The 14,509-nt window shown below is 35.8% G+C and overlaps 1 protein-coding gene across 4 annotated transcripts in view; it reads left to right on the forward strand.

The window, feature by feature from the left end:
• SLC9B2 (solute carrier family 9 member B2) overlaps positions 1-13,976 on the forward strand; it is a 52,400-nt gene extending 38,424 nt beyond the window's left edge. For 2 of the 4 annotated variants that reach the window (XM_040477127.1, XM_040477148.1), the window contains 3 exons: positions 6,620-6,728; positions 10,683-10,819; positions 13,537-13,976. In XM_040477127.1, the coding sequence (XP_040333061.1) occupies positions 6,620-6,728; positions 10,683-10,819; positions 13,537-13,758 (468 nt within the window). In that variant the 3' untranslated portion in view covers positions 13,759-13,976. Of the gene's footprint in view, positions 1-6,619; positions 6,729-10,682; positions 11,840-13,536 lie in introns of all 4 variants that reach the window. The other 2 variants (XR_005790879.1, XM_040477136.1) reach the window with 2 other exon arrangements.
• Positions 13,977-14,509: the final 533 nt, after the last annotated feature.

Genomic DNA, 14,509 nt, shown 5'->3' on the forward strand with positions numbered 1-14,509 from the left:
TTGGGCTTCGAAGAAAGTAGAGAGTCCCTTTGAAACTCTGCTCCATGCACTAGATGCACCCCTTGGTTTGCTGCCTTGCAAGACTCTTGGCTACAAGGCTTATTTCAGGTCTACTTTTTTCTTTCCTAGCAACACCTATATTACTCAATTCTACTTTCTGATTTCAAGTAACCTAACATTTGACCAGAGCAGAGCTACAGAATAAACAAACTTCCTAGCATAAATCAGGTACTCTTATCATCCCTTGTCTCCCATAAGCATTTGCTCTTATCAAAACATTTGTTTTTCCATGGCTTCACTTTGCTTGTGGGCTGAAGCAGAGTTATCACCTATCACTGGTCAGTCTTCTATCTAATCTCCGCTCTGGACTTGAGGGCTATACTGCCTCCTTTGCTTCTCTCTGTGGATTCACTGCTCTCTGTCTTGGGTCCTCCCCAGGGCTGCTGACAAATGTGCCCTACTCTTTGAAGCGCTCTGATCTATTCTCTGCCCCAGGACCGAGGTCACAGTTTCACTTTAGTGAAAGATGCTGCTACATTCACGTTGTGAATGTAGCACAACACTTTTCTTTGTCCAACACTTGGGAAGTTTGCCTGCATTGGCATTTTACAAATTGTCCATTCACTTCTTAATAGTAATCTTTTTTTCAGCATTAAAAACGTAAATTACCAAAGACAGTAATTTTTAAAATAAAATTAACTTTATTTTAACTTTTATGAAGGTACTATATGCTCACTTTTTAACTTTGGAGGTGGAAAATCTGAAAGAAAAGGAAAGAAATCATTTGCAGTTCCTCCATTTAAAGCCAACAGCTCTGTAAACTATTTAAATATTTTAGTTTATTTCCTTTCACTTATTCAACAAGAAAACTCTCAAAAATGCTCATAATAAGCTTTTTCAAACTGAACTTTATGGATAACTGTTTTTATGTTGTCACCCCCTTAAAAATCTTCGAAAATGACAGCCAACTCATTATTTCATACTGTAACAGGTAAAAAGAGGAAAGGGAACTAATAGTTTGTTCTTTTTTAATATTTCTTTTTATAATCTTAATTTGATAATTAGATTATTTCATGTTTTTAAGTTTTCATTTAAATTCAAGTTAGTTAACATACAGTATAATATTAGTTACAAGGGTATGATACAGTGATTCAACACTTCCATATAACACCCTGTGCTCATCACAAGTGCACTCCTTAATCCCATCACTTCTTTTACCCATCTCACCACCCACCTCCCTCTGGTAACCATCAGTTTGTTCTCTATAGTTAAGAGTCTGCTTCTCGGTTTGTCTCTGTCTCTCTTTTTTTCCCCCTTTTTCCTTTTGTTTTGTTTCTTCAGTTTCATATATGAGTGAAATCATATGGTATTTGTCTTTCTCTGACTGATTTTGCTTAGCATAATACTCTAGCTCCATCCATGTCATTATAAATGGCAAGATTTCATTCTTTTTATGGCTGAGTAATATTCCATTGTATATATACTACATTTTCTTTATTCAGCCATCTATCAACAGACACTGGAGCTGTTTCCATAATTTGGCTATTTTATATAATGCTGCTATAAACATCAAATTAGTGTTTTTGTATTCTTTGGGTAAATATTTACTAGTCCAGTTGCTGGATCATAAGGTAGTTCTACTTCTAACTTTTCAAGGAACTTCCAAACTGTTTTCCACAATGGCTATACCAACTTGCATTCCCACCAACAGTGTAAGAGGATTTCTCTTTCTCCACATCTTCGTCGACCCCTGTTAACTTCTTGTATTATTGATTTTAGCCATTCTGACACGTGTGAAGTGATATCTCATTGTAGTTTTGATTTGCTTTTCCCTGATGATGAGTGATGCTAAACATTCTTTCATGTGTCTGTTGGCCATCTGTATGTCTTCTTTGGAGAAATGTCTATTCATGTCTTCTGCCTGTTTTTTAGTAAATTTTTTTGGCCAGTCTGTATGGCTGTATGCTGGGCACTAAGTGGATGTTCTCATTTATTTTCACACACACAAAATAAACTTTAAAAAGTATTACCATTTCTATTTTATAGAGACTATAAATCAGAAAGACATAAATAACATGTCCAAAATCACAAAATTAGAAAATGGCACTGTGATTTAAGCTCAGGTTTACCTGACACCAGAGTTACTACTCTGTGATACAACTGTAGCATTGTTGTTCAGGGCACATTTTTATACTTTTGACATCTATTTGAATAACACATACCAAGTACCTTAGAAACATTATATTTCTACACTTTGCACTTCAAAATTAAGTCTCTAAATCCCTAAGTGATAGGATAAAAAATAAACAATGAAAGGGGCCATATCATTTGGAATGGAACATATAAGAGTAGTTTTAGCAACAGGGAAATCAAAGGGGAGATTAGTGCCTGTTGCAAGTGGGCATTAGCTATGGGCACAGAAAGACACAGCAAGGCAAGGGAAACTTTGACCAGTTCCAGTTATACCACTCTTCTCAAAAACTGGAGATTATAGAGAAAAGATCATTATAAACCAAAACACAGCATCTGCTAGTCTGCGTTTGTCATAATTTTGCCTGAATTGCCTTCAACCCAGCTGAACATAGGTCCATGTAATCCTACAACCCAGTGGAAGAACTAGGAACACTTTTTTCATATGTACCTCTGGTAACTCTCATATATGGATCTCTTTACCTTACACACACACACACACACACACACACACACACACACACACTTTTTTTTAACCATTATACTCTATACAAAGCTAAATCCTTAGCTGTAGAATACACTCAGTAAATAATAATATAATCCTTATTATTTTGTAATTACTTTGTAGAACAATACAATAAAAAGAGCTTAAAATTTAAGATAAAGTAATTGGGATTCCAATCCCAATTCTACTGCTCTGTAGCTGTATAATCCCCCCAAACTTACATGCCTTCTCTATTACTCTGTTTTCTCAAACTGTAATAGGAAGAAAATAATAATAATATCAAAAGAATAGTGACACTATGTAGGAAAACAGATATGAAACAATTGTAAACTCAACAGTGCTATATCAAGGCTAGTTTTGAGTTATAATTTGAAAAGCTAAAATATGTTATAAAACTTTGTTTATGCTATAGTTTTCTGACATTATTTCATACTTCTTTACTTGGTTTTTCCATATATCATTAATCTTGCCATTTATTGTATTCAAATACACTCACCTTTTTACAGCCTCTGTCATTTTTTTTTCATCTATTTTCAAATCCAGTGCTTCTTCTGAAGACCTTTGTAGCTATGGGATGGTTTTTCTGACATATTTTGAATTTTCTGAATCTTGAAATACTCTTTCTGAGAAGGGAGGTATCAGCTTACGTAGGTATTTAAGTCATGGTAAAACTTCCATTTCTGCTCATTTTCTTCCTTTGTCCATCCTTGAAAGTGATTTATGTTTTTGAAGATTCTTGCTACTGCTACAAACAGATGTATAAAGTAGCCTTAAACATTTAGTGTGGACAACGTAGTTTTCATTCCTCTGCTCTCTTTTACACTTAGCCTATTCGATGACTCCATTTTCTTTTTTTTTTTTTTTCAACATTTATTTATTTTTGGGACAGAGAGAGACAGAGCATGAATGGGGGAGGGGCAGAGAGAGAGGGAGACACAGAATCGGAAACAGGCTCCAGGCTCTGAGCCATCAGCCCAGAGCCTGACGCGGGGCTCGAACTCACGGACCGCGAGATCATGACCTGGCTGAAGCCGGACGCTTAACCGACTGCGCCACCCAGGCGCCCCTCCATTTTCTTTATAAGCACATTCATTTTGAAGTTATGAAAAAGCATTAAGAGGGTACATTTTGGCTCTTCTACCATTTTTAAGTCTTACAATATATAAACCTATGTCTGATGTTCAACTAGTCTAAAGCATTACAATCAAAAAAACAAACGGTGGCCTTTGTCTACAGTTTAGAAATGAAAATAATTGGATGGAGAAAGCTTTTTAGGCCATCTGCTTTCATTGGAGTTCTGAGTACATTAAATATTTTTGAGGCCTTCCCTTAAATAATTAGTCATGGTAACAAAAGACTAAGTAACCTAAGATTAATAGAGTTGATTTTTGTTCTGCACTAATGTGGATAGCAACTAAAGTCTGAGCTATACCTATGATATACTCTAAAAACTAAATTAAAAAGTAAAATTTAAAGATAGGTAGAAAGGTGGGCAACTGGACTCCAGTTTTGGTAGGACAATTTAATTGTCATTAAATGATAAATGATCTTGGATGTTGTATAAACTTCCCATTTTACAGATGAGAAGAAAATAAGGCACTGAGGGACAAGTGGCTTGCATTTAGCAGGTGGCAGTATTTGACCCTAAGTTATTATCTGATTCCTTATGATATGAAAACATAACTCTTTGCATGATGTAGGAATAGAACTGTATAAGTAAATCAACCAGCCCCCTCACACATGAGCTCTTTTGTAAGCCAAGAGGAAACAGAATCTTCACCCTAATAAACATACCAGAATTTGTTTAAAAATAAAGAAAACAGAGACACAATGTAATCTTCCTTTGTTAAACTGCTGAATATAGATATAGAAAACCAGATCCTCAAAGGTGTGTAGTTATAAGTGTAAAAGTGTTGTTTAAAAATAGATTCTTATTAGTTGACTGGAAAAATCTGTTCAATACAAATTTTTAGATACTATGATGGGTACTGCTAAATTGCCCTCTAAAAAAAAGCACTATCAATTTGTTCTCCTACCAATTAGTGAGAGTTTCCTTATAATCACAGATACTTGACATTATTAAAACTTTTTAGTAGTTTTTGTAATGTAATGCCTCCTCAAATGTGACATATCATTTTAATTTGTGTCTCACTGATTACTGAATTTTAACATCTTATGTTTTTGGCCATTTGTGTTTCTTCAGCTATGAATTACTTGTATATATACATTGCCCATTTTTTTCTTTTACTTTCTTTTTCTTATTGCTTAGATTTTGCTCCTTATTCTGTTATGCACAGTACAAATATTTTCTCCTGGTTTGTCATCTTTTTGTTCTTTGTTTGTGTGTGGTTTCTGTTGCCACAAAACATTCTAGCCTTGGTATAGTCAGTTGTGCTCATCTTCTTTTAGGATTTTGGCAGTATGTGTTATAAAGTTAGTGCTTTTATCAGTTAGGATCTTATCAGGCAAGGGAAATCACATGATAACTGGAATAGGGAAAGTTAATTATTAACCATACCAGGGGATCAGATAACAAGAGATTGGCTTGTAAGATGTAAAGGACCCCTGAAGAATATAGGAATAAGCTATAAACCCCTAGCGCTCAGACTGAGCATCTCCTAAGACCTCCCCACTCCATCCCACCTTCTCCCACCCCCAGGGCTCAGAATCCAGATCATGTTAGAAAGCCTTTATTCCCTGGATGGTGGAGAAGGCAGCCATGGTGCCCTGCTTGGACAATTTGCTGGAAATCTATACTCCAAATTCACCTTCTAGCGTGCATAGGGAGGTATTTTGCCCAAGGGAATAGGCTATGAAACTCCCTTGCAGTAAGCTAGGAGCTGCTGCTGGCCACTGGGTGCTGCTGGCTGCCATGCACTATAGAAGCCCAGCACTGGAGAAGATACCTGGGTGCTGAAGAAACCCAAGTGTGCTATAGGATCCTGCTGGGAGGAGCCCCAGAAATCAGGAAGGAGAGTATCTTCCTTGCAATATCTCTTCAGCACTCTCTACTGACAAAATTTAATATGATGCCAGCTGGCAAAAGAGAAATATTTAAAGGCTTAGCTTAATTTTCTGCAGAGCAACAATGAAATGTGGATTTGGAACCAAGGGGTAAAAAATTAACAACTGGCACAGCATTTTACTAGACCTGAGTTATATTTCTGTGCATGATTTGAGACAACCTTAAATGATGTTTTCTATAAAGATAAAATAAAATGGGAAACAAGGGGCCATCCATAAAGAAATTATTGAATAAACTATGGTACTACGATACTATAGATTACTGTATAACAATAATGAGATGTGTATCTAGATATATGTGCTACTATTATAAGATCTCAAAATCATATTGTCAAATGAAGATTAACATAACATTTTAACTATAAAATACTAGGTATTACATTTGTACATATACACATATCATATATTCAGAAGTAGAAACCCCCCTAAGATTATTTTATTAGACTTTTTATAATTAACATCCACTTGCAAACCAACTCTAAAGCACCTCATATAATAACTGTGTTAGAAATATCTTTATGCAGTTTTTTGTTCTTTTTTAGCTAACCTCTTAATTATAGGTATCACAGAAATAGGGACACCTGGGTGGCTCAGTCGGTGAGCATCCGACTTTGGCTCAGGTCACAATTGCACAGTTTGTGGGTTCGAGCCCCACATCGGGATCTGTGCTGACACCTTGGAGCCTTGAGCCTACTTGGGATTCTGTGTCTACCTCTCTCTCTGTACCCCTCCCCTGCTTGCACTCTCTCTCTCAAAAATAAATAAACATTAAAAGAAAAAAAGATGTCACAGAAATAAAGCCTATCTCAGGTCAAATTGACTCAAATTTCAAATTAGTAAAATTCTTAGAACTTGTAACTTCATGTAATAAAAATCTGTGTGTGGGTGTGTTTCTTTTAGGCAGATGTTGAAAAAATTATTGCAGTTGCCTGGTACATCTTTCAGCCCCTTCTGTTTGGACTGATTGGAGCAGAAGTATCTATTGCATCTCTCAGACCAGAAACTGTAGGTAAGAATTTCTAGGGGCGCCTGGGTGGTGCAGTTGGTTAAGCGTCCGACTTCAGCCAGGTCACGATCTCGCGGACCGTGAGTTCGAGCCCTGCGTCAGGCTCTGGGCTGATGGCTCGGAGCCTGGAGCCTGTTTCCGATTCTGTGTCTCCCTCTCTCTCTGCCCCTCCCCCGTTCGTGCTCTGTCTCTCTCTGTCCCAAAAATAAATAAAAACGTGGAAAAAAAATTAAAAAAAAAAAAGAATTTCAAAGTAGTACTTTTGTTACAATCAACTTTTATATTCAGTGGAATACCTTTATTAGGTAAATTTATTGTCACAATTATATAAAAAGTTAATAATGATCTAAGTCTCTTCCAGGAGTTGGCTAGAAAGTAATCTTTGTCAATCTAAGGCATAAATTTTATACCTTTAATATTATTCTTTGTAAAGAAAAGTAACACTGCTAACTACTATCTAGAAAATGCAGGTCTTAAAAGTTTTTTCTAAGGATAAAAATGTTCAGTTAGACTTGTTCTTATCAAGGGCCAGAATTGCAAAGATAACTACTCAGTTCTATAATATACACCCATGGAGCAGAAATGTCCATTCGAGCATTCATTCATTTATTTATTCATATATTCGAAAGCCATCATATTAAAACTTTTTATTCATAACACTACATTTAAAAATTTATTGGTGCACATGTACACACTATTTCTTCTTTCTGCTCATTCCATATTCTTTCATCTTTACTAGGAATCCCATGTCCCTGCTACTTTCTTCTGGATCTCACACATCGATTCTTCCCCTTTTCTCATATATCTTCAAATATCCATGTCACAGTTCTTTCCTCTTCAGGATTTAAACGAACTCTAATCTCTCCTATCTCAGTGTCTTTCCATTCCAATACATACTACAACATGGATGAACCCAGAGGACAAATACTGTGTGATTCCACCTGTATGAGGCATCCGCAGTAGACTACAGAAACAGAAAGTAGACTGGTGCCAAGGACTTGGGGGAGGGAGAAATGAAGTGTTAAATAGGTCAATACGCAAGATGAAATAATTCTGAAGATTTGTTGCACAAAAATGTGAATGTTTAACTTAATGCTACTTACCTTGTACACTTAAAAATGGTTACGATGCGGGGGCTCTTGGGTGGCTCCGTCAGTTAAGCATCCGACTTCAGCTCAGGTCTTGAGTTCGAGCCCCACTTCCAACTCTGTGCTGACAGCTCAGAGCCTGGAGCCTGCTTCAGATTCTGTGTCTCCCTCTCTCTGCCCCTCCCCCTCTCGCACTCTCTTACTCTCTCAAAAATAAACATTAAAAAAAAAATCTTAATAAAAAAATGGTTGTGATGGCAAATTTGTTACGTGCATTTTACCACAATTTATATTTATATATAAATATGTAAATACATAAAATTTCCTTTCTTCATTTCACTTCCCCCCCATCTACCATGCTTCTTCTTTATTCCTCTTTTCAAACTTTTCCAAAAGGTAACTGTATCTCCTTTTTCCATTTCAACTCTCACTCTGTTCTTCAAAACATCTCTGCCCAGCTTTCACCCATCGTACAACCATCCCTGCTCTCACAAGGTTATATTGCTAAATATACTGAATACTTATCAGTCTTTTTTTTTTTTTACGTGATCGTTCAGCAGCATTTGATGCTATTGACCTCTTTAAAATACATTTTACATTGAATTCTGAAACTTCATATTTTTCAATGCCCTTTGAGTCCTCACTTACACTGTATATGGCTTAAATTCTACTCTTCATCCAAGTTCTTCCAAAGCATTCTGTGCTTCTCACTCTATGTCATTTTTATGGGCTCATCTATATTCAGTAGCTTTGATTATAAACTATATAATTCCAAAATTTTTATCTCTAAATCAGTGTATCTAATTGCTGATTGGAAATCACCACTTGTAAGTCTCACAAAACTTCCAAGTCACTATGTTCAAAACTTCTAAATCATCTTTTCCCCAAACCTTCAATGTTTCCTCCTGGAAATGAACCAAATCATCCCTTTGGTTTCTTGTACTTCAGGCAACAAGTACTTTTGAACCCTACCAACCTGATTTGCAACAAATGATGATAAGAGCAATGTCCTTCTATAAAGAACCACAACACTTTTTTGTAAAGAAGCCATATTGCAGATTCACAGTAGATCATCCAGCAATGTCTGTCTGGTGTTTTACTAACCTTTGAACTTGAGAAAGTCATTGATCCTTTCTAAACTTCATTTTTTTTTTCAACTGTAAAATAAGAAACATTTCCCCACAGGTTGTAAGGATTAAGTAATGAGTGCACTTAAAGCTGAATGCAGAACCTAGCACACAGTAAACACTCAACAAATGTTACTTTTTAGAAAATCACCCTCTTAGCAGTCACCTTAGCTCAGGTTAGCACCTTTCTCAGGTTCAGTAGCCTGTAGCAGCCCTAGTCACAGTTCTTGTTTTGCAAATCAGGATGAACTTATCTCTGAGCAAAGGATTCTGAAGGACTGAATGAAGTATCTGTGCACGTTAACCAGGGCTAATGGGCAGTCAGTGTATACACCAATATGGTGAAACAGATGTAGGCTGCCAGTGTCTATTCTGATAGGTCAGTGCCCAGCCAGCCCTGTTCTGATTGGCTAATTGCTTCCATACTGGCTGATAAGTATCTTTAATGTCACCTCTGGTTTATACTCTGTAAATAGTTCTCAGCCATTTTGATGAAGACATTAATGTTTTCCTCCTCTATGACCTCTTACCAGTATGTTTATATTGCCCTTACCTTATAGCGTATTAATTAGCTGTTTATGCTTCTGTTCTCCTCTGACTTTGAATTTCGTAGAGGCAAAGTCTGCACATTATGCATTTTTGTATACACAATACGTAGTCCAAATCCTGTCATGCATAGTTATCATTTAATGAATTCTTGTTGAATAAACACATGGAAGAAAGTGTGGTTCTTGCTATACAGCTTAAAAGAAATAACATTCAAATCTCCTTTGTAATATATATCAAATCTCTCTCTCCCTCTCTCTCTCTCTCTTTTTTTTTTTTTTTTTTTTTTTTTTTTGCTATGGAGAATTTGTGCTCAACCTTTTTCTTTCTTTTATTAAATTTTTTTTTAATTTATTTATTTTTTAATTTACATCCAAGTTAGTTAGCATATAGTGCAATAGGGGCACTATATGATTTCAGGAGTAGGTACCAGTGATTCATCCCCTATGTATAACACCCGATGCTCATCCCAACAAGTGTCTTCCTTAATGCCCCTTACCCATTTAGCCCATCCCTCCACCCACAACCCCACCAGCAACCCTCGGTTTGTTCTCTGTATTTAAGAGTCTGTTTGGGGCGCCTGGGTGGCGCAGTCGGTTAAGCGTCCGACTTCAGCCAGGTCACGATCTCGCGGTCCGGGAGTTCCAGCCCCGCGTCAGGCTCTGGGCTGATGGCCCGGAGCCTGGAGCCTGTTTCCGATTCTGTGTCTCCCTCTCTCTCTCTGCCCCTCCCCTGTTCATGCTCTGTCTCTCTCCGTCCCAAAAATAAATAAACGTTGAAAAAAAAAAAAAAGAGTCTGTTGGGTTTTGTCCCCCTCCTGGTTTTTATATTATTTTTGCTTCCCTTCCCTTATGTTCATCTGTTTTGTATCTTAAATTCCTCATATGAATGAAGTCATATGATACTTGTCTTTCTCTGACTGACTAATTTTGTTTAGCATAATACCCTCTAGTTCATCCATATATCAAATATATTTAATTAATTTCTGGTTTAATCTAGGAAAAATAACTTCTTTCAAACATGTGGTTTGATCCTTAATGTTGATGTTTTGATAAATTATGCCTAATCATCTTTGTCTTTTTAATTTTTTAATATATTTAGACAATTACAGTTGATAGTATTTTGAATCAATAACCATGAGTTTCATTTTCTCCCTCAGTATTTCATTACATCTAAAAATTAAGTATTTCTTACAGGCCTTTGTATTGCCATCCTCGGCACTGCAGTATTGATACGAGTTTTAACTACATTTCTGATGGTGTGTTTTGCTGGTTTTAACATAAAGGAAAAGATATTTATTTCTTTTGCATGGCTTCCGAAGGCCACAGTCCAGGTAATAATGGATAGGATGGCTTAGCATCTTAACTCCTATTTATATATGGTATCTTGAACTTTTGAATAAGAGGGCTAATTCAAATTTGGTGAAAAAATGTAATTGAAGACTGATTTACAAAAAAGGTTTATACTAATCTACTGTTTAAAAGTTTTATTTTGAGTATATTGATTTCCTAAATATGATGGCTCATTTAAATTTATCTAGATCACCAGATTTACTTAAATCAACTAAAAATCCAATATATCCCTACACTAAGCAGAAAGTAGTAGTCACAGGAAGAAAGTGTTTGAATTTTTATCAGTCAGAGTTCTCTAAATCACCCAGAAAGATAGTTGTCAATCTTTTGACAACTTTGCATTTCAATATCTTCCAAGAAGAGAGTGAAACAGAAATAGCATGGCCCATCTTAGTATTTGGAAATACTTCAGTGTCCGTATGACTAATGATCAGTTATGCTTGACCACAGTTTTTATATATAAAGGAGACAGATTTATTAAAAACAATTAGGAAAATGCTTTATTGCCTTCCTAGATTATTGGTTGATATTAAAATTTTCAAACTAGCCGAACCTCCTGTCAAATGTATCAATCACATGACCCCAAAACTGTGCACTCTCATGAGCAAGGCATGAACAAATAGGTGCTTGAAATTACTGACCACGTATTTGATAGAATTTAATTACTAATTAAATTACAACTGTGTAGATTATTATTTGTTGCAAATGTAATATATTTCTGATTATGTTCTATATTTTCAAACTAAACATAGCAAACAAGATTTAACTGTCTCTTCTCTGATTATTTTGCAGTTGTTTAAATATGCACATTTCTGTTTCATGAAATGAAAATCAGATGTTCTTAATTTAGGAAGCTTTTGGGGATATGTATGCTCTGTAACTATGCCAGATTTTGTGTGGCTGTGAGCTTCGGCATTATTCCAGAGAAGTTTTCATTTCCATCAGACTTTCAAAGACGTCTGAGACATAATGGATAAGAATACTGTGAGGTTAATAGTACAGTAAGTGAAATAGTTTCTCCCTCAGAGTGTCTTCAGCTTCCTCACTACCTCTGGTAACTTTAGTGGGTAAATAGCAAATAATCACTCTAGTAGCTTTGGTATGAAAGATTTGTTTCTAAACATTAGCATTTGGAAAATGACACTTTCCTGCTTTCAAAGCCAATTTTAAAATAAGGAAACATTATCCAGAACCTGTTGAATAATGTATGTTCTGTGAAGTAAGTATTGTATAAAAAATTTTTTCTCCTCTTGCCACTGCACAAGAACCAAAACTGTCTTGTATGTTTTTTCTACATTAGTGTTTTTCAAACTTTTTTGCTCATGTATACTATAAGAAATATATTTTAAATCACAACTCAGCATATGTACAAGCCCCAAAACACACATGCATACTCACACACACAACAGAAAATTGAAAACTACACATCGTAGTATGTGCAAATCTTCTCAGGAATTCTTGAAATGTTGTATTAGTTATGGTACAAGGTAAACTGCAATAACCAAGAACCTTCAAATAAATTATCTGGGCATTCCAGAGCTGGCAGGGTGGCTACTACCCTCAGCGTGTGCCTTCCATCCGTGAGTCCACCTAGAGAGCAGTCTACTAATAGCATTTATCACTTCTGCTTGCCTCTCAGTGGCCAGAACTTAGAAACATAGCCTCATCTAGTTGTAAAAAAGGCTGAAAAAAGTCTATTTGTACGGTAATTGACCAGCTGAAACTCAAGAGTTTCATTATAGAAGGAGAAAGGGGCATTCAGATATTTGCGGGCAATTAGTAGTCTCTACCATGTCTCTTATGCACACTGATATTTTCTCTTCTATTTGATTAGCCTCCAGGCTAACATTGTTGTGTTCTGTGGAATAAGGGAATAACCAGATCATTTAATATATTATTTTGCCATGTGCACTGATAATACTGCATTTTGCCTGTAAAAAAGGAAACAAAAATTGTGTAAGGCTTTTCAAAAGCCAAATCTTAAATAAGACATTTTACCAACTCCCAAGGCAAAAATTAACTAAATACTGAATAACATTAATTTCAAGTTTTGAAGGTGGCTAACATTTTCAAGTTTCATGATGTTTAATAATTAGGCTCTAAAGCAAAACATATTCTTTTGTTTGTTGTTTAAATTTTTTTATATAATTTATTGTCAAATTGACTAACATACAGTGTATACAGTGTGCTCTTGGTTTTGGGGGTAGATTCCGTGATTCATCGCTTACATACAACACGGGCTTTTATTATTATTGTTGTTATTTAAAACTTCACCATCTTCCAGTATCACTGCATTTTTTCATCTTGCTTTTTTTCTTAATTCAGAATTCTAAACATAAAAGAATGAGATGACCAGTAACATTCAGCTTTACTCAGGAGGAAGTTAGTATATAAGATCATGTTATAGTTAATTAATATTGTGAGTCTGCATTTGCCTTTTGTTTTGAAATATATTTGCCTGATACTTTTTGTAACCCTACGTTATGCAAATAGGTACATATGAATCACTATTCTTTCCCCAAGCAAGGACAGGGAGAGTTTTCAGACAAAACTAACTGCAGTATGCTTTGAAGGAAGACTAAGAATTTTCTTAGTTGAGCAAGAGAATAAGCCATTTGTTTTTGCAAATGAGAAAATAATTCACCTTTTTTCTGTGTGCTTGTCTTATGTTTACAATGTTACCTTTAAACTTGTATAGGCTGCCATAGGATCTGTGGCTTTGGACACAGCAAGATCACATGGAGAGAAACAATTGGAAGAATATGGAATGGATGTGTTGACAGTGGCATTTTTGTCCATCCTCATCACAGCCCCAATTGGCAGTCTGCTCATTGGTTTGCTGGGCCCCAGGCTTCTCCAGAAAGCTGAACATCAAAATAAAAATGAAGAAGTTCAGGAAGAGACTTCTGTACAAGTTTAGAGGTGAAGAGAGAGAATGCTGAATATAATGATTAGAAAGCTGCTACCAGAAGCTAATTTTATCAACTGCCAGAGGCTACTTTATCTAGATGGATATTGAGATATGTCATGTTTAAACCTTAAATGTAATAGAAACAAAAGTGTGGCTATTTCTTTAAAGACCATTTTCAGCCATTATCCTTTCCATTTGTATGGTAATATTCTACAACTCCAACCTGATTTCTCGACCTTTTTTTTTTTTTTTTTAAATAAGTCTTCATCATATATCTTAATTTGTTTAGGGACATATACACTAAAATGTACTACCACAATTTAAGATTAACATGGAAAACATCAAGTGCAGTATCCTATTCTATTAGCCAACAGCTTGTTCTAACTTACTGTAACTGTCACAATTTCATGATTCATAGTCACCTGACCTTTCATGCCTTGACATATTTTTGGCTCCTCTTCTCTTTTTTATTTTTAAATACCATAATGCAATCCCCCATTAATTTCTACCCCCACTTTATGCAATTCCCCATCAGTTTTACCCCCACTTTCTGTGCCAATCTGCCTCTACTCCATTTCTACCTCTCTTGCTAACATTCTGTGTAGTATTGTAACTGATTGGTCCCACCAAAATTTCAAGTATGCAGAGTATCTTCATTGGCTCTTCCTCTTGCAGCTATGCACCTAGACAGACATTATCCTGTCTCCTAGGTGGCAACATAGAGTCTCCCATTTTAGTGGCCCATCTGAGTTTGCCTTAA

Source organism: Herpailurus yagouaroundi, unplaced genomic scaffold (assembly GCF_014898765.1).
Source record: "Herpailurus yagouaroundi ecotype Mexico unplaced genomic scaffold, PumYag 28, whole genome shotgun sequence".
In the NCBI taxonomy this organism is placed as follows: Eukaryota; Metazoa; Chordata; class Mammalia; order Carnivora; family Felidae; genus Herpailurus; species Herpailurus yagouaroundi.